General features: G+C 42.4%; 2 protein-coding genes across 5 annotated transcripts; one reads left to right on the plus strand and one right to left on the minus strand.

Moving 5' to 3' along the window:
• The first annotated feature begins 282 nt into the window (after positions 1 to 282).
• pianp (PILR alpha associated neural protein) lies at positions 283 to 8,288 on the plus strand. 3 transcript variants are annotated; one of them, XR_015118528.1, is made up of 6 exons: positions 284 to 779; positions 962 to 1,371; positions 1,740 to 1,818; positions 6,332 to 6,478; positions 7,186 to 7,336; positions 7,960 to 8,288. XR_015118528.1 is itself a non-coding variant. In XM_086218189.1 (5 exons), the coding sequence occupies exons 1-5, from the start codon at positions 769 to 771 to the stop codon at positions 7,205 to 7,207; spliced, it is 669 nt and encodes a 222-aa protein (XP_086074315.1). In that variant the 5' UTR covers positions 285 to 768; the 3' UTR covers positions 7,208 to 8,288. The 3 variants fall into 3 exon arrangements, 1 of the variants encoding a protein (XP_086074315.1); XR_015118529.1 differs by having other exon boundaries at positions 283 to 779; positions 6,332 to 6,562; positions 7,186 to 8,288; XM_086218189.1 differs by having other exon boundaries at positions 285 to 779; positions 7,186 to 8,288.
• Positions 8,289 to 9,981: 1,693 nt separating this feature from the next.
• Positions 9,982 to 22,583, minus strand: cops7a (COP9 constitutive photomorphogenic homolog subunit 7A). Of its 2 annotated transcripts, none has more exons than XM_086218187.1 (8): positions 22,449 to 22,583; positions 17,054 to 17,176; positions 14,733 to 14,808; positions 13,933 to 14,021; positions 13,007 to 13,209; positions 12,791 to 12,896; positions 11,780 to 11,949; positions 9,982 to 10,517 (listed from the first exon to the last, which is right to left on the minus strand). In XM_086218187.1, the coding sequence occupies exons 2-8, from the start codon at positions 17,174 to 17,176 to the stop codon at positions 10,478 to 10,480; spliced, it is 807 nt and encodes a 268-aa protein (XP_086074313.1). In that variant the 5' UTR covers positions 22,449 to 22,583; the 3' UTR covers positions 9,982 to 10,477. The 2 variants fall into 2 exon arrangements, with proteins under 2 accessions (XP_086074313.1, XP_086074314.1); XM_086218188.1 differs by lacking the exon at positions 22,449 to 22,583 and adding an exon at positions 19,182 to 19,266.
• Between the last annotated feature and the right edge of the window lie 2,719 nt (positions 22,584 to 25,302).

Genomic DNA, 25,302 nt, shown 5'->3' on the forward strand with positions numbered 1-25,302 from the left:
ATTCATTTCTTTTCCTCTGCGTCCATTTAATTGAACCCATTAAAAAAAACACATAATTAGCATTTAAATCTCTTTCCAACAGCCTCTTGCCCTCCCTACATCACTCTCTCGCCCCTCTCTTACTCTAGCCGGCTCTACATGTCTCAGTCGCTAAGGCAACCGATGCTTTTTTTTCCCTCACTTGCTCTCTGTATCTCCCCCTTTCTCTCTGTCTCCCTCTCTCATTCCCTCTCTCCACTGCCAGAGGTAGGCATGATAACTGATATGTGTCGGAGTGCATGTGTGTCTCTGTCGCTTTCCTGCTGTGGTCGTGTGTCTCTCAGTGACATTTCTGTGGCATTTCAGCAGTAATTGTTGATAGGAAGTTACCTGTCTTTGCTCCAAGTGTCATATAGAGTATTGGGTCTATGCATGACGCCTCTAATGATGATTTATGTGCCTTGCTCAGGTGTGTGCACTGTAAATGTGTGTGAGAGACCAGACCAGACAATGAGTCTGTACTTCTGGTTGTTCTCTGCATGCAGATGTGCAAAAACGTGGTGTATAACTGAGCGTTCAACTTAAATACTCAGGGGAGCCTGTGCGTCTGAAATAGTTGGAATTCAGCCAGTACTAGTGATGTTTGCATACTCTTTATTTGCCAACATAATAGAAGAAACTGGACCCTCCCCCTTTCTCTCCCTCTCTCTATCTTTCTCCTGCCCTTCTGTCTTATCTTACAGAGAGAGATGATCGGAGGAGTGGAGTCTCAGTGAACAGAGCGAAGCGATGGAGAGATGGTAAGATGGATAGTTTCAGAGGTGAATGAGGGATGTGTTGGGGTACAGATGCAGAAGCTGTCATCTGGAGTAATGACTGGCACGAGAATCAATGTCTGAATGCGTGCAGGGCACCTGTGGGCAACATATTTTCACAGCTAACTTCTCTGTCACTCTGCCACTGTTTGTTCTTTCTCTTCTAGCTCCATCTCTCCTGCCGCACGACTGACTGCCCTCATCTCCATCCTTCTGGTTGCTCTGGTGACACAACCCTCTACCTGTAACCGTGACGACAGCGAGGGCGAGGAGCAGGTGGATGCCCTGTCAGTCCAGCTTTCTGTCACAACCCAAGTCACACCCACCCCTCTGTGGGCGGTGGTCTGGGGACCTACACAGCCTCTGGAAGATGAGACCTACCACTTCCTCTCAAGCCAGGAAACTGACCACTTGCACCAGCATGGGAGTCAACAGGAGGCCAGCACTGCCATGTCAGAGAACTGGCCATATCCTGATGCAAGCATGCATCCCAGAGAAGAGACACCTCTAGAGGCCAGGAACCAAGAGGGAGTGGAGGATGGAGGAACGGAGGCGGAGGAAACGGAGCCTGAGGAAGGTGGGCATCACATCAAGAGACGCACATGAAGGATTTCTAAATAATGAGACACACACATGCCAGGAGTCCTCCAGGGAATTAGCTGTCACCAGGGTGAAGGCTGACACCCTGCTGAGTGTAACCGCTGGTGTCTATTGTGGGGACAGCCTAATAAAGTTCTCATCACTCACAGGGAGGAATTAGCCACCATCAAACTGGAAGATACGGAGAAGACATCACCGGATTGGTGTTATAGTTGGAGGCCAGAATCTTGCACATCCAATTTCATGTTCAGATGCCTCCATTGATTTCTCCTTTTGTTCTGGACACAATTTAACATGGTCACGGTCTGAGATCAGTAACTGCATGAGTATGTGTGTGTGTTACAGTGGACCCTCAGTTCTATGTCACCGTGACCATCTCCTCGCTGCTCATCCTGACGGCGGTCATCATTACAGCAAAACTCTGGTAGGAACCAAAATTAGTCCTCCATTAATGTGTGTGTTTATAATCACATGAGTGTAAGTGCAGAGTCACAGCAGGAGGGGGATTACTAGTTGTCCTAAAAATGCTTTGGGCTGAGCAGCGTTAATTCAAGGCGCCTTGTGTGATATTGTGACAAACCTTTAATTGGAATTTTTTACCTTCTGGATAATAAAATATTTGTGTTCGTATCGAGAAGTCAGTTGTACTCTGAACAGGGGACCAACCTTTGGGTCAAAACACTGTGAAGGGGTCATAAAATATCCGTAATGCTTCTCAGGACTATTTAGAAAGTGCAAAGATGAAAACACACAAAATTAGGTTTGTTACTATATGTGTTTTCTTGTCAAGTAAAGACTTTCCTCAGACTTCTTAGAAGTATCAAAAGATGCTGAGAGGAACCTTTATGACCTGATTAAAATCTGTAGACGAATGCAAAAAGGGAAAGAGGCCCATGTAGATTAGTTTTTAGGCATCAGAATCATCAATTTAGAAATTAGACGAGTCATGAAGACTGAAATTTACTTGACGGATTGAAGTGATGCAGATATAATTATGTGTTTCTATTTTTTTTGCTGAAAGATGTGAGATTTGCTTTTAATCAAAAATGGGAAAAGATTAAAGTTGTATTCTTGAAGAGGGTTGTTGCAGATGTCTCTGCACATTTGGGCTGTGAGCATGTTATGTAACAGGTCTGTGTATTAACCCCTGAATGAATGAGTAATTGCTTACTAATAGCTTTTTTTTTTTTTTTTTTTTCTTCCAACAACCTCGTCTTCCTGAAAGTTTTGGTCGGCACACTTGTCATTTAGTTACAATTGTTTCAGGGTGAATTTGTAGAAACCCAAACAAGCTAGTGTCTTATACCCCTCACTCCAACATCATGGGAAGTTCGAACCTGCTGCTCTGATGGAAGAAATCTGCAGGTAAATAACTGAGAACTCTGGTGGAAGGTTGAGCAGAGCTGCTGCTGTGCCGCCTGGCCAAACCGGCACCTGAGTCTGGGTCATTCTTCCATCTGGCAATGAGATCATGTTTGCTTGCTTGTTTGTTTGTTTCTCAGTCAGCAGGATTACGCAAAAACTACGAGGCCAAGAACTTGGTGGAGGGGTGCAGAGTGGCGTTTTGGGGGAGTTTTGTTGCCACCTGGTGGCAACAAAAAAAAAGAACAGAAAAAGATGCTCTCTGATGTACCCCTCCTAGCGGTTGGACCGGCTCAGTCTCAAATTTAGTAAGGAATACCTGAAGAACTTAGTGATCATGGGTTCCTGCGGAGAGTGTGAGTTTTTGTTAAACGGTGTTATCGTATCATGGTGGGCAGACGATTTTAATGTCACTGCACTAAAAACTGTTTTTAGCTAGACTCCAAATCGTCATTTTTTTTCCAAACGGAACAAAATTCTTTAAATTTGTATAAACTGAATTTATGTCAGTCTTAGCACCACCTGGTTACAGGAAGTAAGCCTGGTGTAGCTAACGTCATCTGACTGACATGAAAATGATGCTGTCTTTTCTTCAGACTACAGGAACTAGTGTGTGTGTGTGTGTGTGTTTGCGTGTGTGTGTGTTTTTTCACCTGCACTTCCTGGATTGGTGTTAGTCTGGCCGATTTCACCTTGGAGGACTTATGCGTTCTCTAGGTGTCCTCCAGTTTTCTTGTGCCGTCTTCAACAGCAGCACAGCGACTTTTGCCCCTTGAGGTTTAAAGTGGTATTGCAAGACGAGATGAGATGGGCTGCTCGTTAACTCGTTTCACTTATACAACCTTTAAACATTCGCTATGAGTTTTAAGATTAAAAGAGAAACATGGTCGCCTTACAAGCTTAACAGCATGTGTTTACTTAGGTAAATGTGCTGTAATATTCCAGCAGCCATTAAACCCCTCAGAGCATGTAAACACAGGGTGCGGGTTCTCTATATGTTGGCCTGTGTTTGCTGCACACATGCCCATTAGCTGGAAATAGAGACTCATCTATGTGATGCAGTGAAGCTCTTCCACGGTTTGCTGATCAAACCAATAACGCTCTAGTTTATCTGACCAACGGGGCTCCTCTGTTCTTGCTTTACTTCTTCTTCAGTCAATGCCTTCATAGATGTCACAATTAAACTTCTACTCTCCTCCTCCACACTGTATTTCTCTGATCGACCCATCTTATCCACATTTATACTCCATCATTATTTTTCATTTCATTGCCCAAATCTGTATAATTTGTTCTACTTCGTATTTTTTTCCACACTCACTCTTAATCTCAATTTTGCTCCCACAGTCTCTCTACATTATCTCTTTGCTCCCCCTCTAAACCTCCCTCACCTTAAACTCGCCTCCCAGGGATTTTTTTCTGAATACCTGTGCCCCCTTCCCCACCTCCCTACTCCTCCCTCCTTTTGGTTCTTCGCTCACTCTCAGCTATCCTTGTTGCCTTGCTCTAACACCGTTTTCTTTGCCCAGCCAGTACTCCTCTTATCTCCATCACCAGTCTGCTATCTCTCCTAGCACTGCCAGTCTGGCTGCAGATCCACAGATAATCCTCCAGTTTGCTGTGAGCTGATACACGATAAGCTCCTCTTTCTCTCTGTTCCTGAGACTGGCCTTCGCTGTAGTTTCGATAACTTACTTCGCAGGCCCCCACTGTGGAGCAAAACCCATTGTGGCCTCAACTAAGTGAGAATTTCAGGGTTTCAGACGAGAGACATGGCAGCAGCTCCTGTTCTCTCTGGTGCTATAGACTGGCGCGTGCCTCGGTGTCATAAATGTGTAAATAACGCCATGTGTTAGTAGGAGAAAGTGTGGACGGGAGGGGAGTACAGATGGACGGAAATGATAGCCTATAGTGGAAATTGGCCACCGTCCAGTTCATTATGATTATAGAAGAGCAGCATATGTGCTCAGTGATTTTCCCAGGCCTAAAATTGCCAGGCTAATGCTATCAAGTGAGATGTTGTTTGGGTGTGAATGTGTGTGAGAGTGTGAGAGTGTGTGTGTGTGTGTGTGTGTTTTGTATATAGAACAGGGTTCTCAAACTCAAAATACATGGGGGCCACTGACTGTCCAGGCTTGTCACAAGGGGGCCACTTTCAGCATTTGAACTACAAAAAAGTTAATTTTAACATTAAATTGAACTGAATTTGAAATAGACACACTGGTGTGATGTTGAGCAACAGAACTAAGAAGAACAAGAGGACAACATTAGCTCAGACCTCAGAGTGAAGACCAAAATACTCAATAATATTAGCTTAGAAATAACAAAAGATAATAACAAGCAAACTGCCAAAGATTACCTTAGAACTGGGAACGACTGGCCAAAGTTAACGTTAGCTTAGTACTCAGCACAAACTGCCAAAAATGAATAAATGCCAAAAGATAACATTAGCTAAGAGCTAAGAATGAATGTCAAAAGTTAAAGTTTGCTTCAAACAAAAAAATGAATGCTCAAAGATATCCCAAAGGGTCTTCTTCCCATTGGCTTGGTTCACCTCGTTCTCATGGTTACAGGTATCAGGCTGAATCACCAGAGCATCTGGAGAGATGGAGATGAGGGCTTGTGTCTCAACAAAATGTATTAATGCAAAAATGTTCTTAATCTCCACAATATGTGAAAAATGTTCGGGCCAAATTTCGCAACAATTTGGCATCATATTGAGGGCCGTATGAAATTGTGGGGCAAACCGTGTCAGGCCCCCCCCCCCCTTGCAGGGAGTTTGACACCCCTGATCTAACGAGGTAGATAGGGAAGGGCAGGTGTTACTGGGGGAAAATGAGGCTGCAAGATGGCTTTTATGGCTGTGAGAGCAGCTTTGTTGTGCGTCACAGTGTTTTTAAGAGCGTGAACCTATGACTCTTGACTGTGCTGCCACTCACTCTCTCGCTGAAGTAATGGCTCAGTTATGCATCACCCCTCAGTCCATCGCCTCACCTTGTTGCATTATTCCCACCTCACCTCTTCTGACTCTCTCCCTCTCTCATTTCACAGCACCTTTTTTCCCTTACCCATTTCTCGCTCTGTCTCCCTCCTCCCTCTGACTGTGTTTTAATGAGTCCGATGAGTGCACTAATTCTTTCTCACAGTGGCAGTGTAATGCGTTCGCCGATGTTAAATGGCTCGGCTGTTCTTGATGCTCTCTGATTTTGTTTCTCTGCTTCCCCCCGCTGTCGTTTTCCTCTTTCTTCTTGTGTTTCTCTGTCATTTCAAGACACTGTCTATCATCTCCTCTGATCTTTCTCTCCCTCTTTTACTTTATTAATATCTCCCTTTATCAAACTTTCTTTTCATCCCTGTTTCTATTCCTGTACCTCTTCCTCTTTGTGTCCCTTTTTCCCACTCATTCCTTTTCTTATCCCACCTCTCTCTCTCTCCTCTCCATGCCTCATTTTCTCTTCACTCTTAATCCCTCTCTGTATGTTCTCAATCCTCTTCTCTTTCCAAACATCTCCCCAATTTCTCGCCTCCTTCCATCCCCTCCCCTCCCCCTCTCTTGTCTCACTATCCCTCTCTCCCAGTTACGATCGCAGCTGTTCCCAGCATCCACCCCCGCTTTCCCGTGGCGTGCCCCCCCCACTCTCTCGTACTCTCCCCTGTTCCCTAGCTTCGGAGGACAGCCGGCAGACGTTGCACAGCACCTCCTCCTCCTTCACCGACCGGGAGAGGTAATGAGTCGCCTCACCCGCTTTGCACGGTCTGCCCGAGCCTGTGCATGAGCCTGCCTCTGTATTCAAGTTTCTGGCGTCTTTGTGAGTGTGAGGCAGCCCTTTTACCTTTTGTGTGTGTGTGTGTGTGTGTGTGTGTGTGTGTGTGTGTGTGTGTGTGTGTGTGTGTGTGTGTGTGTGTGTGTGTGTGTGTGTGTGTGATGCCAGGATATACATGAGTATAATTGGACAGTGGTGCTATTCTCAGAGGTGTATTCAGGCCTGGAGTGTTGATGTATCAGTGTTTTAAAACTCTCCAGATGAGTCATCATGGGCCTATGAAAAGGCACCCAGCCGCCGTCCGTGAAATGATGCTTTTATTCAAGGGTATTTAAAGTTAATCTCAATCAAGATAATTATAGTGCTCTACTCCACTGCTCCTTCTCACTTCCTCCCCCCCATAAGCTTTTCCTCCACCTTCCTCCTTCTCTTCCGTCTCTTCTCCCTGCCGCCCTCTCAGTCCCCTGCGATGCTGCTTACTGTTTGTGAGTACCCCCCTTTTTTCCAGCTTCAGGCCTCTCTGCTCCACTTTTCCTCTCTATTTCTGTCTTTCCCTTCCCTCTCCACTTCCATCCTCCCATCATCTGGCCTCTCAAGCTTCCCATAAAACCCCTCTTTTCTATTTCTTTCTCACTCACTCTTCTTGTCTGTGTCTCTTACTGTGTCAGGATCCCAGTTGTCAACCTCTGAGGTGACTGTTTTCTCCATATGGTAAACATATCTACGGAGCCTGAGGAGGAACATCAACACAACCAGAGGGTGTGCCAGCAGCGCCGTTTTATTTTCTCTGAAACTGTGAAATGAATTCAGGGATCCCAGGTACCCAGTCATCGCACAACTCCTCGGCTTCCCTGAGGTCTAAAACACCCAAACTCATCTCCCTGCTGCTCGCTGCCTCTTTTCCTTCCTTCCTCTGTGCTCGGTGTGAATTTCTTCTATGTGGCTCTGCGTCACTGTAACCTGCTCTTCTGTTTTTCCATCCTCTGTATGGCCCCGAGCTCTGCCAAGCTACCCAACCACTATGTGCTTCGACCCGCCATGACTAATTCACAAACAAACAGTTTAACAGCCATGCAACATCCCATTCTGCCCGACTTGCCCTACCTGTGCTTCTTCTACTGTTTCCAGTGACTCAGCTGCAAAATCTGAAGCTGTTCAGTAGTAACGGACGCTTTCATGAAACGATACTCAAATTCTACTGAGTTTAGCGAGCTTGTATGTGGCTTGTAAACGGTTAAACAGTCATTCTCAGCATCTCCAAACACTGAAAGGGGTATTTCACAAAGCTGTTTGGCAGGGCTGTAGCCAACAGGCAATGTGTTTAACATGTCACGCTCCAAAAACTGCTGTTTATTCCCCGCTTTGGGCGCCTGAAATGCAAATAGTTTGGCTTCTTCCCTCTACAGCGTGTTGAGCGTTTTTTTTTTCTTTCTCTTTTTCAGTTTTTCCTCATGATTTGTTCTCTTAATTATCTGGCTGCCGTTCACCTCTTTGTTCCTGCTGGAGTGTGTAGAGGTGTATTAAGCGTAGAGTACTTCCACTGGTGCAGATAAAATATTCAGGACATGAATGGATAGCGGAGGCATTCCTGCAGAGAAGCAATGATTCTCAAAAGATTTTTTTGGATGGTTCACAACAAAGACAGATTTATGTCGTCATGGAAATGAGCATCGGTGAGAAGTGACAAAGAAGTGATCAAAGGACCGATGTTACAGCAACAAGGATTTTTTTTTTTTTTTTTTTTTTTCCCTTTTCCACCTGACAGAAAAGTCTCTCAATCTGGAACAAAATCACCATCATATCATTTTCAAGGCATCGTCTGTCTCGGTTGCACCAAAGGAAAGTACATCAAGGAGCACCCTGTCAGTCTCGCCAATGAATCTGCACGTATACAAACCTGTGAGAAAAATCTATTATTTATAAATGTGTATTATCTATCAGTGAGTGATGTCTTATAGAATCTTGCGAAGCCAAACAGCTGTTTGGCAACTTTTTTAGGCAGCTTTCAGATATTACCCACATTTACACAACAGACATAGTGCTGGTGGTATCATGCGTGGCTCGTGCAAACCCTCAGATATCCAGTCTTGTGATTTTTAGAATTCCTGTAGAAAGATGGTCTTTCTGTACCATGGAAGTTCAATAAAGACTCAACACTGGCGTTTTAGCTTTGCCGTCTATCTGTTTATTTCTGTTGAATGAATTCCCCTGCAAGCTGTGCGATCAGCAATGCTTTATGGGAAGGATAAAGCTTACACTGCGCATTTTAATAGCCACCCTGTATCCTAATCTTTTCCTCCCTGAAGTGAACATTTAGTCCACTGCCTTGCATTGATTTTGAACCATGGGCTTGGCATTCAACAGTCCTGCATGTGCCAATCATGTTTTCACCAGTGAGGAGTTGCTGAAAAGAGGTGAAGAATAAAGCAGCTGCTCGTGTATGAAGCTTTTCCTTATCTCGTCACCTCATATGGATTCCTCTCGCTTCACACAGATCAGCAGGATGCTAGGCAATAATTTCCTCTGTGTACAGTTTTTCACACAAAATGTCAATAAAAACAAGGCAGGCGAAAGAGGAGAAATGGCACTTGAGTAGATTGAAATTCGCCTGCAATGTTACCATCTCCTCTGGGTATTTTTCGGATCAAAGTAATTGATTGGCTGAGTTCCACTCTGAAGTTTTCAAGGCAAGTGTAGTTATGAGACACATGCCAGCACACACTGCGGAAATCTTTAACCACAGTGGACAAACACTAATGCACAGGTTAGGTATGGAGTCACGGATGCTGAGAACTCGTCGCTCACACCGTTAAAAAAAACCCCCACGACTCACCTCTGTAATGTCACAAATACAAATTACACGTACACCAGCTACCACTCTTCCACTCGCAACACTTTGAGGTGTACAGCTGTTAGAATTCACAGCTCAATCTGGTAAAAAAAACTGTGAACCAATAAAGCTCAATCACAGTGACTGAAATTAACACCACTATTTATAGAGGTGGGGAGGGAGGAAGTGGGGATGGGGGGGTGGGGTGGTGGTGGTGGTAGGGGAGGTAAACATGCAAACAGGATTTAATTTTCCTGTGTATTTTCTGCTGGCTGTTGGTGCTGGTCAGCTAACTGCCACCTTGAATACCCGGTGGGATGCAGAGAGAGAGAGAATTTTAACAGACCTGATGGAGGTGTGAGCATGGGAGGCAGGAAATTTTGACTTTGAACTGGAAGCTGTGAGAAAAACATATCAAATATGAATGCTCTTTGTGTGTAGCCTTGCTGGTTGCGCACAGGGGAAGCCTCAGCTCTATTATACATTAGTGTCTTTGGGGACTTGCCCTAATTAATGGCTTGACCTCTTAACTGGTAGCCCCCCTTCTGCGAGTTAACATTTAGCAGTGCACCCTCCAGAGATGCACTTTGAAGTGCATTTAATAAAAGAAGTGACAGTGACATTAATGAGATCGTCAGGATAAGTACGGGGCTGTTTTATTTCCCAACAATTTACACACAAATCAACTGAGAGAGGAAAGAAAAAAAAATTACAAAATAATACAGAGTTAATCTGAGCTGAAAGAACATGTTAAAACGAATAGATACACACACGTTAACACATCAAACCGATCCTGTTTGGAGTCAAAGGCAAGTGACTCCTGCAGCAGACTCTCTTCAGATGTGTGTGTGTGTGTGTGTGTGTGTGTTCACTGACAGTCTGTCTGTTAGGCTATTAGAAGAGACATCGCACCTGTCATTTCCATCAGCCAGTGTGGGTTTCAAAATTTGTCAAGGTGAGATTAGTTGACAAGAAAAGTTCCCATGCAGCTTCCTAGGGTTTGCTGCCAGTGTGGCGAGGGTGTCTGAACGCTGGTCACGTTTTCTGCATCACTTTTGTCCCACAACGTGTCTTTTAATCAGTGAGAGTGTCTATCAGTGCTGCTGTCTCCACCTCTTAGTCTCGTGTCTTCAGTTGGACTTGGACCAGATCTTCCCACTGCCACGCAGCCTGGGGAAGAAACAACAACCAATAATAACATTTAATTGGTTATTTGTTCAGCACATGTACATATTTTAACGATTTTTTTTCTGAAACGGCACAGAACTGATGCAACCTGGGTGCAAATATGTGTTTTTCGCTTTGGAATGTTCGGTTTCTTCAAATAAAAAAGAAAAAAGAAATAACCTATTTCTATTAACACCTACCGCTCCATCAGCCCTATCCTTTAAATAGCTTTATAAAGAAATTGTGTCAAAACTAATTTTAATTCAAGGATTGGGGTTAAGCTATCATTAATTTGGATTTCAAAACATTAAGTGGATCTTCATTTGAATGAAGTGCGGCGCTGAGTGAGGAAGATTATAGGGCTCGATGCTTCATCAAAATGTGACAGGAAGCCAGAAAATGAACACGGCTTTCTGTGCACCGGGAACAACATAAACAGCAAACCATCAAAGCATCTTGAGAGAACACTGGAGGGGGGAGGGAGGCTTCGTTCAGGAGGAGAGTACATGGGTATAACCAGTGACATTTTACAATCCAGGACAGATGTGAAATTAGCCACTGGTAATTGGGCCGGATGGAAGCCAAGGAGAAAAAGAATCCCTGGTAGCACTGTTAGAGTACCGCTGCAAAACACTGATGTGCCTCTGATAATAAAGCTACTTCATGCAGATGCACACACACACACACACACACACACACACACACACACACACACACACACACACACACACACACACACTCAGTCGCACACAAACAAACCGCTTACACCAGCAGCTGGCTTTTTAATGTTTATTGAAAATAGAAACATGGTGGTTCTCTGCTGAATTAACTTCGTTCTCTGCAAGAACATTGGACTAATGGCTTTAATTTAGTGTTGAAGTGGATGCTTTATAGTGTTGTTGTTATAACTAGGTAAAATCATATTTATAAAGCGCCTTTCAAAAGTCACAGTTACAAAGTGCTTTACGGAACAAATGGAGAATAAAAGCAATAAAAGAAACTTAATGGGGGGGGAAAATGCAGCTTTTTGTTCCAATTTACTGGCAACATTTCTCTAAATTGTTCTACATGGCCAAACATATTTTATGTGCTCAAAAACCTGAAAGTTTAGAGCAATGAATATAATTTCTGTGTGAACTCTTGGTGGTTTCCTATCTATTAAAACCCTTTCAACAGTCACGATGCTTGGAATAAATCATTCACTCCCCTCTGTGTCACCACAAACCTTCACATAATCACAGTAAACACAATGTCACAGCACTCACCCTTTCACCTTGGAACTTTTTTTGCCTGGCTGTCGTGGCTCCTGAGAGGAGGCGGGGTCTCGAGGTTCGGCAGGTTGGTCCGCGTCCTGATTAGAGGCTGTGCCGGCAGGGGAGGGGCCTGATGACGGAGAGGCAGCGCTGGCTTTCAATGTTTTCTGTAGGTTTGAGACCTGAGGAGGGATTAGAAATTAAAGAGGGATGACACAGAATTGTAGGTATAGACAAGCTAATCTATGAGTTTCATTCTCAAACAAGGAACAGAAAACTGGTAACTGCAGTGCAGTTGTATGCTGCTGTCAATTAGAATGAAACTCGATCAGAATCATTGTATCGATTGAATTAAAACCATGTCTTGTGGGTCAGTGACCTTTGATCAATTTTTTCTTATCATTTTTCTTGGGTCTAAATGGATGTTAGTGGCAAATGTTACTAATTTCCCTCCAGTTGTTATGGAGGAATAGGAATGGGATGGACATGAGGTCACATTGACCTTTGAATCCAAAGTGAAATCCGTTAATTTTTTAGGTCAATTGGATGTCTGTTCCAAATTTGGAGATATTCCCAAAGGGTGTTCCTGAAAATGATGACAAAGTTATGATGCCACAATGAGGTCAACCTTTTAGATGTAAAATCTCCCAACTTCATCCTTTTATTCTATTACTCCTTTGCGTGAAATTTTGTCTTTAGAAGTACATCGATTCTTGAGTTACGGTCCAAAAAATCTTTTGGAAGGTCACAGCCAACTTGACTTGTGACCACAAAAATCAAATCAAATAATCTTTGAGGAGATGTTTGTGCTGAATTTGAAGATATTCCCTGCAGGCTTTCCAACCATGCTGTGATCAGAAGAACGGGATGGACTAACAGATAGACAACCCGGAGGCAGGCTTCATAAAAGGTATAAAAATGCAGTCATGCAAAAACTGGAAATATCACAAGTAGCCAGAAGCTTCAAATCAGAACTGTAGCAGAAGGGAAGTCACATTTACTGGATTTAATGTGAGTACTGACCTCTGTTTCCACTTGAACTTTGACCTTCAGCTGGCTCTCTCTGTATTGGTTTGCCCTAGAGACTTGTTCCTCAATACCATACAGCACTGCTTCACACCCCGTGCACCTGCGACAGCCAAGAACAGCACAGACGGCGGCAGATTGTGAGCTCGGAAAACAGATAATGGAGACATAAATCTCATGCATGTGTGCAGACACACAGAAGGCATTACTGACCACTCCTGCAGTGTGTTGATTATGTTTGGAAGCTCATTGGGACCTAGGTCACGACCCACGCTGCAGTCTACCTCCACCTGCTGGTTCCTCTGGTCCAGTTTGCCCTGGATGATGTCACAGTAAACAGCCTCGATCAGCAGATCCTCCAGCTCCCGAACATTCTTCAGCTCCAGCTGCTGCAGCAGCAGAGAGTAGGGCAGGCACTGAGGGAAGAGAAGACATTAAGTTCTACCTTCAGTTCCTTTTTGTTTGTACCAAAGTAAACAGATGCATCCGAGTCCACCTCAACTGTCTGATGGAAGATGAAGCTAAAACATTACACTGAACTTGCTCATTTGCCTAAATGCCACTGCCAGAGGAAGATAGTATGAAAGTTTGGAATTTAACAATCCACTGGGCAATTAGAGGGTTCAGGCTTACACGCAGAGAAAGGTGACGTATCAAAGGAGAAAAACATGGGGCACAAGTGAAAGGAGAAATGGCAAAAGAGAGTGAGATTAAGAGGGAAAAAGGACAGAGCAGATGAGAATAATGAAGCAATTATTTGTCAGAGAAAGAAAAGGGCATTAGAAGAGGTGCAGTATGGAAGGGAGGTGCAAACGAGAGATGCCTTAAAAAGAACATTCAATACTTTATCATGCACGTGGAGGGAGGGGGGAGACCTGAGAGAAGTTGGCCTGTGGCTTTGAAATTAGCTGAAGTTCAGAACCACAGCCAACCTCAAATGAGCAATGAAAATGTAGTTTATATGCCACGTTTAAAGACAGATGTTTATACACTTCCTGTTGACAGCAGTTGAATGGCACCTACAGGAGCAAGGTAGTAACTTTTGTTTTTTTTGTTTGGTTTTTTTAATCTTGGGACAAAAATAAATCAAGTACAACATCACAGTTTGCAGGTTTGTGAGAAAACTTCAGAGGAACTACCTTGAGGTTGGATGCCAAGCTGATGATGGACAGATGGCGAAGTTTGTTTCTCTGTGCAGGGGTCAACTCTGGAAGAGACACTGCTCTCTCTAAAAGCACAGAAGAAGCATTTTTTTTTTTTTAAAGGTAGAAAAAGGAAAAATGTATAGATGAGCACAGTGTGTCACTGTGTTGAGGGTCAAACAGTCACATATTACCATGGCACTACATATTACTCAGACACTCAGGTAAGTGTGGAGCTGTTTAAGCAGTCAGAGAACAAAGTCTGCCACCGTCCCCTGCTGCCATGCTCCCCTGGTGACAGGACACAGCCGCCCACCCCAAACCCAGAGACAGCAGCTCTGACAGCTCCTCTGATGGCTCCACGATACAGCTCTATGAAAGCAAATGTGCTCCGAGTCTGCGTGACTTGAAAGGTAAGGGAACAATAAGGAAGGCAACATCCTGTTTCCATCTGATTGCTTGATACTCAGCATCAAATTAAACATAAATTAACATTCTGCATCTTGTCGAAGCTTCCTTGCATATACAGACATCAAATTCAGTCATTAGTTCAGTGTCCAGGTGTATCAGGCAGACTTCCATGACACAGACAATAAAGCAGCCAGTTGGGATGCTTGCACAAACACATATAAGCACTACAGCAATTTGTCTGTGAATTACCAGCCTGCAGTGTCTTAGGAGAGGATGTTTAAAACCTCTGTGTCAAGGGGCCTGCCACGCAGCAAAGAAATACAGCTCCTAATAAGAGTTGCAGTGCTGCCCTATTACTTATTTACACCGCGCTGCCAATGCAATACCTTTGTAGTCACAGTAGGTTCCATAAGCAAATAGGTTGAGGAGCTGGTACACTGGTGCGTGAGGGCCGTTCTCCAGCTGGGAAAAGAAAATGACATGGCAGAAGTAATGAAACTAAACGGTGCTCGTCAGACCACATGCAGATATAACATTTATGTTTAAAATGTGTCCGAGGACAGGATTATTCACACCTGCCATTGGTTTAACTCTCCAAAAAAAAAAAGAAAAAAAGTTCCGCTGATATCAATTTAGAAAACCACAAGTTTGTTTGCTCAAGCTTTTGGACTTAAATATCAAAATCTTTCCACGATGGCACATAGTAAACATTAACAACGGCACCTGCATTTATGAAACCTCGAAGAAACACTTTAGGAATTTTCTAAAGAATAATACAAAAAAACCCAAACAAACAAACAAACAACCTTCGGAGGTGTGCAAGTATTTCACTGACTGAGGAACAAAACACTCACAAATAAACTTACAGCGTCTCCCAGCTCTAAGGTGAACATAGGACTGATCACATAAATGCTCAGGGCAGGAACAGCCAATCAGGGACTATGACATCCTATTCTACAAAAATCTTTCTATAAAAGCAAAAAAAATGTCTGTCTGTCTGTCTGGCTGTGAGTCTGCACGCTGTATGTATGTATGGATGAATAAGGAGATCCAGGCAGCTCAAGATCAGAGTCAAAGATTAAAATCAGAGCCCTGAGATCTAAGTAAGAACTTGGAAACCAAAATCAGAGGATCGGCAGCGGGGGATTTGTAATGTTATACAACCGACAGCCTCTCCCCTCAAGCAAAGGTAACTTCTTTAATAAACCAAAATAATCACAACTTAATGTATAAAACAAGATTAATAAAAGATGAAATGGGCTGAACTTAAAACCAAATAAGAGCAGGAAAGACTTCTACTGCCATTTATGATTATCGAAGAGATGTGAGTGCCACATGAAGTGCCGACAGTAAATATGTATGTCACAATTTTACAGACAAAATCCCAATTATGTTTGCTGAAAGAGGAATTTAATAATGGCTGTGAACACTCAGACTCGACAGTCCCAGTATCATTTCACTAAAATTGCATTGCATGTGCATCACACATTATCTCACATATAAAGGTTCAGTAATGTAGTTCTGAAAATAATGGCACCATCTTGCCTTCTAGATTTACTAGGGATGCCCTGATTAGGTTTCCTGGCTAGGATCCAAGAGTCCAATCAAATACTTGCAGTATAATTACACAGCAGCTAGTTACATTAGCCGACTTACGCAACGCTGATCTACTGTGCATCTGGCTCATTCATATAACAGTGTAGCTGTATGAGGTGAATGGGCATCATACACAGACACACACCCACACCCACACCAATTATTTACAATGAAACAAATTCATTCCGTATACATTTAAAATTCATGGTTTGTTTGCTCTTAAAAAGTAGCCCATCTGTTTAAGCAGCAAATACAGATGTCATGACAATTCGGGATATATTTTTCTGAGTTTGTGTCCCAGCCGGGAAACACAGACTTCCTCATCAGGGAACCCTGGCACTAGATGGGAGACACATCACTCTGTTGGTGTTGGTGAAACTACAGAAACACTCCTCTTGCAAATGAACACGAGTATAACGGAGTAGAGTGTCGTACCTCACAAACTATTTTGGGCTGATTGCAGAAACCACACAACATTTTTGCCTCTCATCAAAACACTTTCAGAATTAACAAGTGAAAACATGAACATTTAAGTGGAGAGCATGCCGAAAAATGAGAGGCTGCTAACTGAATGTTTTTTATGCTGCAAGTCTTAGCAAACAAGTTTTTGGCACAAATGTCTACTGGGACTCAATAACAACCCCAATACATTTTGGTAGTTGAGGCCACTGAGACCAGCACACTGCACTGTGACACACAAGAGTGATGGGTCAAAGGTGAAGGCATTTGATTTCCTCACAGTGCCATAATTTGGTCACACGCATCACTGACCACCATCCGAGGAAAGGTTAGGCCAGGGGTGTCCAAACTGGTCCAGTAAGGGCCGGTGTGGCTGCAGGTTTTCATTCCAACCCAGCAAAAGCAACACCTGATCCAACAAATGAGCTGTGTGGACACAGCTTAGTTGATTTAAGTAGAATGAAGTGTTGCTTTTGCTCCGGTCGAATGAAAACCTGCAGCTACACCGGCCCTTACTGGACCAGTTTGGACACCCCTGGGTTAGGCAATCAGAATCTCAAATGTGTGATTAACATGAAATTCATTTTAAAATTCAGGTCTGAAAACAAAACAAAAAACCCTCCCAAAAGATGCAGTGAGTGAGAGTGTTTACCTCTCTGACATTCGGCAGCTCCAGGATGTCAGAGAAGACATAGAGGCCTGGGGTCTCCAGCAGAGAACTGACAGCCTGGGCAAGTGCTGAGCCTGACAGAGACAGGAGCTGCTCCACCTCCATCTGATGCCAGGAAACACAGGAGACAGAGACACAGTTAGCAGGTTCAAAACACATACTAGACAGACACACAAGGTCGGAAGAGTGATTTAGAAACACAAAGGAAAAATCGTAGCTATAAACCAGGCCCTGCTACTTTGTACGGGTGAGGGAAAATCATACCTGGGGACATTTCGCCATTGTCTTTCACAAATAAGCTATTAATGATCCCAATTGTCTGTTTATGTGTACTCCACAAAGAGTGTAGAGATCATTGTCATGCCCTTCAGAGGCCTCGTCATTTGTGGTCTGTTGAAAAGACATCAAATGGAGCAATTCTTCCTCCTCATTTAACGTCTAAGAGCTAAGTACACTTGAACAAAGCACTCGAGTCTTAAATTATCTAGAGAGCTACTTAGATGGTGGAAGATAAGCTGCCCAGGGCTGCACCAACATGGCCATCCTTCATTCAAAACATCATATCACAGTTTTCTGTACTTGAGCAGATTTGAATCTTTACCCACAAACTTTACAAGGAAAAACTAGCAAACAACAACAACAAAAAAATACAGCTTCTTCTCTGTTGTTCCCCCAAATCCAAAAGTACTTTAACCAACTTCTTCCACTTAGCACTGGTGCTACAACAGGACATCTTAGGAGCATCAGCACAAAATGAAAATGCATTACTAAAATTAAATAAAATTGCAACGAAACACTTTTATATTTTCTCAGTCTTAACTATATCACGGATAAGTGCTTTGGTAATAGTGTGAACATTTATATTTTTAATACATGTAAGTTAGAAATCAACTAACAACATTATGTATTCAGATGAATACATCAACAATTATAGCTTAAACCAGCCCCAATCGATACTGAAACAAAATCAAAGTGAGAACCTGAAAAAGAACAGAAGATGGAGCAGACCCCCACCAAGGAGGTGCAGTGAGTTGTTAGAATTACTCAGTCAGTCTGCAGTGTTTGTGGACGATCTTATGTGGTGTGCAAGCTTTGTCCACAAACCTGAACTGTCAGAAGAAGCACTTGCAGCCATTTCTCTTGTTCTGTCGTGCTGCAGAGTCCTGCACACACTATACAGAAACTGGCTCGTAATGAAACACCACCATTATTTAAGGACTGATAATATTTCAATTCTCTGATTAAAAGTCTTTAAGTGACTACTTATAAGATGTAGTTGCAGGAAATGGTTGCAAAATGCAATTAAATGGTCACAGTCTAGAGCCCTGCTTAATTGATATCCCAATGCGGGGAGATGTCCTATTGACTTTGATCAGATATTTTAAGATCTTCATCCCAGAGAAGACATCCTAGCACACAAGGGACATTTGGTCTACTGATACATGATAAATTTATTGCAGTTGCATCAGATCATTTTCATTGCTGGAGGCAAATTCTTAAAATTAATGCAACAGAGAGTCTGGGTAGCCATTATTGTGCTAGAACAAGTTTGACTGGTTCTTATTCCTTTTCATCTTATGCTGAGAGTTCAAACAATAAGAGCTGGGTTTGTTTCATCTGACGTCTGATACATGAAGATGTTTGCATGTACATCTTCCATATGTTGTCCCATTGGATCACCACCAAGGAGGTTTAAAGAGCATATTGCCAGCTTAAATGAACAGATTAGTAGACATGTGTTGCAGCCAAACAAATTAACCTACACCATATTTTGTGTTTAATTTCGGTGTGTTTGTTTTTGTTAGACTAATATGAAGATGGACCAGATCCATCGAAGCATCCCTCTGGAATTTAAAAGAATGACAAAATTGTCTCCGCAGAGTGTGTGGGCTTTGATGCAGCTGTCCAGGTACACAGAACCAAAGTGATATTGAGCGACAGCATGAAAGATGGCAAAATGGCTAAAAAAGACTAAAAAGAGGAAGATGATGTATACTGGCAAGACACACTTCATCAGTAGCTATACAAAGTTGTTCAATCGAAAATGTATTGTTTTATTTAAAGTGATAAACTAAAGAAACCACCATGAAATCATATCACAAATACAAACCTCTAACGCACTCTTTCTCTGGCTCCATAAAAGCCTATCATATCCCTCGACAACAGAGTGTGTGACTGTGCTAACAGTCAGTCATTCAACAGGTATATAGTTCAGGTGCACCATTGACATGTGGCACCTACTGTATATATTAACACTGTGGAGTGATGACAGATGATGTCACAGCGCATTAATGCTACCTGGGAACTCTAATCTATCAATCTTCTATGACGTGTTTCCTGTGCATCAGCCAATCACAATGTTTAATCTGATTACATGTAATATGATTAATAACATTCAATCACAATGCTCTATCACTTAGCATCCCAAATCCCCAACACAATGAGTGGCTCAGTGACTGACAGACTGAATTAGAGACCTTAATTCATGACATCTGGACCCCACCCAGACCAGGATGCTGTTGGAGAAATCGTATCAAAATGTATCACTGATAATCACTGCTTTCGGACATTAAACCTCACATTAAATCAGCCATATATCCAAGGCTTCTGGCAAAATAAGAAAAAGAGTCTTGACCACAAACACAAACTGAGATATTAAACTGTGTAAATTGTCATTAAAACTGGAGATATTAGTTCCAATGAATAAAAAGATGGAAATGTGCTGTTTCAACGATGAGTGAGTTGGAATTAGATGAGCCACTCAGATTTAGGGCTGTAGCGATACACTACTCTCGCGATACAATACGATACGTGATATTCGGCTCACCATACAATTCAATACACTTACATCCTTTTTTATGAAAGATTTTAAAGGTACAAAGTGATTTTGGTGACATCTTGTGAGTGTTCCATTGACTTGGATTGAATTAATTGAACTGAAAGCATCAATTACACAATATATGGCTCCGACTGGCAGCTTGCAAATGCTGGACAAAATGAATCAAAGATGTGGTGAGAAAATTAGTCTCATTTATTGAAACTGAGTGCAAATTGTTGCTTGCAAGCTTTTGAAAAGTAAAGTGAACAATGGAGAGTTTAAGTGCAGCAAGTGGCCTTCTTTGGCAGCTTTTTTAGCTTGATACTGAACATATGAGGTCGCTACGAGCCAGTCTAGCCACCAGGTTAACTAAAAATAAACCATGGCAGCCAATAAGGTCTCAAATCCTGACAAATAAAGTAGGCAATGGACTCCGTAATTTTCTGCGACCTCGGTGAAGAACATGGGAACTCGTGGCAACCACCGCCGTCACTGTTCAGCGTGGTTTGTTTCGGGTCGCGCCGCAGCTTCTTGGGCTCGGTCTCAGTTAGCATTTACTTGTCCGGGTGATAACGTTTTAGGGGGGCTCGCAACTTGGTGGTATTTCCAGAGAACTTAACGTTTGTGTGACACAGTTTGCAAACCGCCATACTTTTGTAAATTGTTTTTCCTTCCTTCCTTTCCTTTATGTTGTTTATGTAAGCGCTGGATTTATACTCGCCGCCAATGTTCCCTCTGAGGTGCGCGCTTGCGAGCACCGCTCGCACATTCTCAGTGCACAAGAAAATCTATGCAGCGCATACCTCCAAAAAAATCCTGACTATGCGTCGCGTCGTGACGTAAACGTCAAGGACTGTGATTGGTCCGCTCAGAGAAGGTTGCCGAATGCATGAAGAGGTGGAAGAACCTCCGCGACAAATATGTGCGTCTTCGGAAGAAGTCATGTTTGTCATGTTCAAAGTTTACAGTTGGATTTATGAAAGCAAACAGTCGTTCAAAGAAAAGCACTGGATTTTGCATTGGAATCCGACAAGAAAACCATACAAAGACAGCCACACCCCCTAGCGGCTTGGCGGTGAATTGCAGAGCAGCGCGTTCCCTCGACGCAGAACTTCGAATGCTCAATGACGGCGTAAGGTCTACGGTTATGGGCCCAGGCTACGACGGATAAGAGAGTTTGCAAGGAGTACAGGCGGGATGCAAGCGGGAACTGCGGCAGTTACCACAAGGAGCTAAATTAGCAAGCTAACAGGGTGAGCTGAGGAAACGGCTGCTACACAGAGCTACTGAGATGGAGAATGTAAGGAAGAGCGAGTGGCCCACATTCAATGGACAGGCAGACGAAAAATACATACAGGTATATTAGCGGTTATTTAAATTATTATTATTAACGATTGTCTATTAATAGACGTCTATTGGACGTCCATAACTAGACGTCTGTTGGACGACTATTGGATGTCCATAACTATACGTCTATAGGACGTCTAATCTTTAAAAAATTGTAATGTGACTTGTGATTGAAGTTGGAATGGAACTTTTTGATTTTATTCAGTTGGGAATTATGAAGAAATTATGATTTTTTTTTGCTGCAGTTTGTAAAGTTAAGTTCCCTTACATCTGCAGAATAAGACTTGTGGGCCAGAGCACCTCTGTACCAACACAGTGCATCACTAGCAATAGTAGCCTCAAACATGTTTAACCTGTATAAACAACATGTTTAACCTGTATAAACTTTGTCATTAGGTAGTTATATTTTTGAGTCATGCCATAAACATGCTAATTTGAAATATTTAGATTTTAATAAGCAAAAACAAACAAAAAATAATCACAAAACAAATTATCTTAAAATTTGTCTAAGATACAATATGCATTCAAACATCTACCTGCCACATTTGTAATCTGTGATAATGACTGCAGATATCAAAACTTACGAGATAACTCAAACGTCTCAGTGTAGTAAAAGGGTGGACCCCACAATTATTTAATCTAAATATTAATTCAGACACTATCGTTATCATTTAACTTTAACCATCCACTGACTGAGGGGAAACATAGCCAAAATCAAAAACTGTGATACTACATCAAAGTCACTGCGTGACACTGAATTTTGTCTTTGTTATTAATTAGCCTTGACACCTGTGTCTATTATGCTTCCATGGCAAAATACTACAGCGGTCCAGTCTTTAGGAGCTGTCAAGTTAGCTTACAATTTAAGAATTCAAGACATTATTTTGGGGGCAGGCATCAATACAAGCTTCGGCGACTTACAAACATACCAAAAACTCAATGAGCTTTAAAAGCGGGACGTTGTTTTACAGATTGACAGAAAACGTTAAAAATGTATGTTATTAGTCTCAAACGAGCTCATATGTGTCATGCTAGCATGGCTGCTAGCGGCTCAACCACCACAAGGCTTTACTTAACCGCCGACGTTAGGCCTCAGCTCTTTCTAAGCATTTCCAGTCGCTGAAAATCAAACGGCTGTATTGTATAAGCACGGATGAAATACAGTAGTACGTACATTTCATGACAAATGGAATGAGGTGCAAAAGAGTTTACCTTGTGTTGTTTTGTAACAGATAATCGCTAGCCTTCCACTCGATCGTTCAGTTCCGCTGTCAGCAGCACGTACGACAACAAAGCAACGCGTTCTCTGATTGGACAATAAAGAAAAGTAGGCGGGGTATAACCAGCTGTCCATCAAACTCTATAGCAGCGTCTCTGGCGAGTGACATCTAGTGGTGCTTATTAACACAACTCAAAAGACCCACTAATTCTAATCATGCAGGGAAGCAACGCTCCACTTTATGAAGGGGAAACAATTAAGCACAAAATAAAATCTTATCAATAAAAACACTGTTCCTATGACAATAAGCTTAGTTTTTGCCAATTACAATGAATCTCTCTGCTGTAAGAAATGACAGATGATTTCTAATTGTTTTTGTGTAACAAAATGCATTATTAAAGGAAAGTTTTTAATCTAATTCCCTCTCTCCAGCTATCCTGAATCACCCCTAAAAAAAAAAAACTTTCAGCCCATTGTGATAAGATATCATAACCACCAGAAAAACACATGTCCCTTGAATAAAACATACTTTTTCACAAAAGATAGGTGTGAAGAAATCAGTTATTTGGATTGCATAGAGAGCCTGATGGCATCTGAAACATCTAACTTTCACTGTTATGTCATGCTTTATAAATATCAGGGTAATATGATGTTGTACGACTTTGCCGCCATGCAGTATTGTCTCTTCCTTAACTGAATGTCATTCATCTGGCAGTCACGTTTATATGTTATCACACAAAACATCAAACCATGTCTTTGAGGGGCTGTCTAAGAAAGCAACGACGTCTTCATGTTCTGACGTGTTATGGCTACACTGATACTTATCTGTGACAGAGGGTTGAGGGCAGGAGGGTGACGCAGGGCGAGCTATAAATAAAATCTGTGAACATTTCTGACAAATGTGAAAAACAAGCCCTGAGCCTTGGATTTATTGATGAATTGAATAAATGTTCTTGGCTCTTGAAATTGCTCTCTTCAGTTTTGATTTAAGAACTGATAGCCTGAGTTCTCTGAAAATGAATTCCATATTTGTTGTGTGGCTGGAAATATTACCCTCACACCTTTAGTATAACGCACTGCTCACTTCGCCTCTGGTGCTTTGAGAATGTCCTATACTGCTTCCAGCATCATTAAAATTTAATGTGTTAAATAAATTCAGGTTTGTTAAAAGACTTGTAGAACACAAACGATGAATTAATAATTTAACAATATTAAAAAAATCAGACGGTGTGTTGGAATGCTGGCGACCCAACTCTTTTCTTCTTTTTTTTCAATATCTTAAAATATGATCCACGTTATGATGAATCTAGCAACTTCCCTAGCTTCTTTTTCTTTAAGATAAAGCACCCACATACAAACAGATATAAAGGCAAGCTGATAACACAAAAACAGAAGTGGAACCTAAGCGTGAACCGTAAAACCAAATGTAAATCTACTGATAGAAGTTAGGCTCAAAGCTCTTTAGAAAGTCAATGACTGAATCCTTAGAAGAAAAGCTGATCATGAAAGTACTAATAGACCAATACACACGCTTTATTATCATATCATACAATGGGCAGGTCCATTAGTTGTCACGATAAAAATAACCATCCATCCATCCATTTTCTTCCACTTACTCCTGTTGAGGGTTGCGGGGGGGTGGAGCCTATCCCAGCAGCCTTCAGGCGAGAGGCAAGGTTCACCCTGGACAGGTCACCAGTCCATCACAGGGCCAACACATAGAGACAGACAACCATTCACACTCACAGTCACACCTACAGTCAATTTAGAGTATCAATCAGCCTCGTCCCCTCTTGATGCCTTTGGACTGTGGGAGGAAGCTGGAGTACCAGAGAGAACCCACGCAGGAACAGGGAGAACATGCAGACTCACACAGAAAGATCCCCTGCTGGAGCCGGGACTTGAACCCGGAACCTTCTTGCTGTGAGGCGACAGTGCTGACCGCTGCACCACTGTGCCGCCCGTAATAAAACAAACAAGCTCACAATATGAATGGTAGATTTTTTTTAAACATATAACCTTAAGGCGTATTTACATTTTGGACAGACCTTTTTCATGGTCCCCAAAACTAAATCAGCCAAATGGAATTCAACCATCAATATCCCCAGCAGATCACAACATACCACCATCAAATGTACTATGGTACAATCTTAAAACACTAAAAAGCTGTTCACCACAGCTTATATCATACTTGCTGCTTCTGGATGTATCAGCTGATACAGATTCAACCTGATGCTTGTCGCCTCGTGCGCTGCCAACATTTCACCTCAGGATTCCTCATCCTTGCCAAAAACAGTTAGCAAACACAGTCCTGAGGAGGAACACATGCCAGTAACGGTCAGGAAGGTGTTTTCACAGAAGAATTAGGTTGTCACTGTTGACTTTTTGGATACTGTCATTACTTTGTCTTTTTTTTTTTTTTTTTTCCTTTTGGACACTTCTGTGAAATTTCATCACACTCATTGTATGAGTTTATTGTATTGTATAAGATTATTGAGCTTTGGTCAGGAACTGAGGTTCATCCATGCATCCAAGCTGACATTTGAACTGGATGTGGTGAAATTCTTGGTAGAGATGGTTATTGTCACCTGGGCAGAGACCAACACTGCTCTACTTGTTATTACATTTGATCAATGGGGATTGTCCACAACACGATAAACTATACTAAATGTTCTTGAGATATCCCTTTAATAAGATTGGGAAAGATAAGAATCAGCGGGACCTCAACCTTTGACCTCAGTTAATGCATTCAGCTGTTTCAGTTTCAGGGTCCTGCTGATGCGCATACTGATTCACTGTCACACTGTCATGCTCGCTAAGACACCTGAATCCTGCATATCATAGAAC

The sequence above is a fragment of the Aulostomus chinensis genome, chromosome 11 (assembly GCF_037954235.1).
Source record: "Aulostomus chinensis isolate RoL2024-O1b breed Wild chromosome 11, RoL_Achi_v1.0, whole genome shotgun sequence".
Taxonomy (NCBI): Eukaryota; Metazoa; Chordata; class Actinopteri; order Syngnathiformes; family Aulostomidae; genus Aulostomus; species Aulostomus chinensis.

Excerpts from the sequence above, each read along its gene's own strand:
- cops7a (XM_086218187.1), bottom strand. The coding sequence starts at position 17,176 with ATGGAGGTGGAGCAGCTCCTGTCTCTGTCAGGCTCAGCACTTGCCCAG. Across the intron at positions 14,809-17,053 it reads AGCTGCCGAATGTCAGAGAG|CTGGAGAACGGCCCTCACGC; the intron begins GTAAACACTCTC and ends TTCTTTTCCCAG. Across the intron at positions 10,518-11,779 it reads AAAAGTTCCAAGGTGAAAGG|GCTGCGTGGCAGTGGGAAGA; the intron begins GTGAGTGCTGTG and ends TTTCTTCCCCAG.
- pianp (XM_086218189.1), top strand. Across the intron at positions 1,372-1,739 it reads GGAAACGGAGCCTGAGGAAG|TGGACCCTCAGTTCTATGTC; the intron begins GTGGGCATCACA and ends TGTGTGTTACAG. Across the intron at positions 1,819-6,331 it reads ATCATTACAGCAAAACTCTG|TTACGATCGCAGCTGTTCCC; the intron begins GTAGGAACCAAA and ends CCTCTCTCCCAG.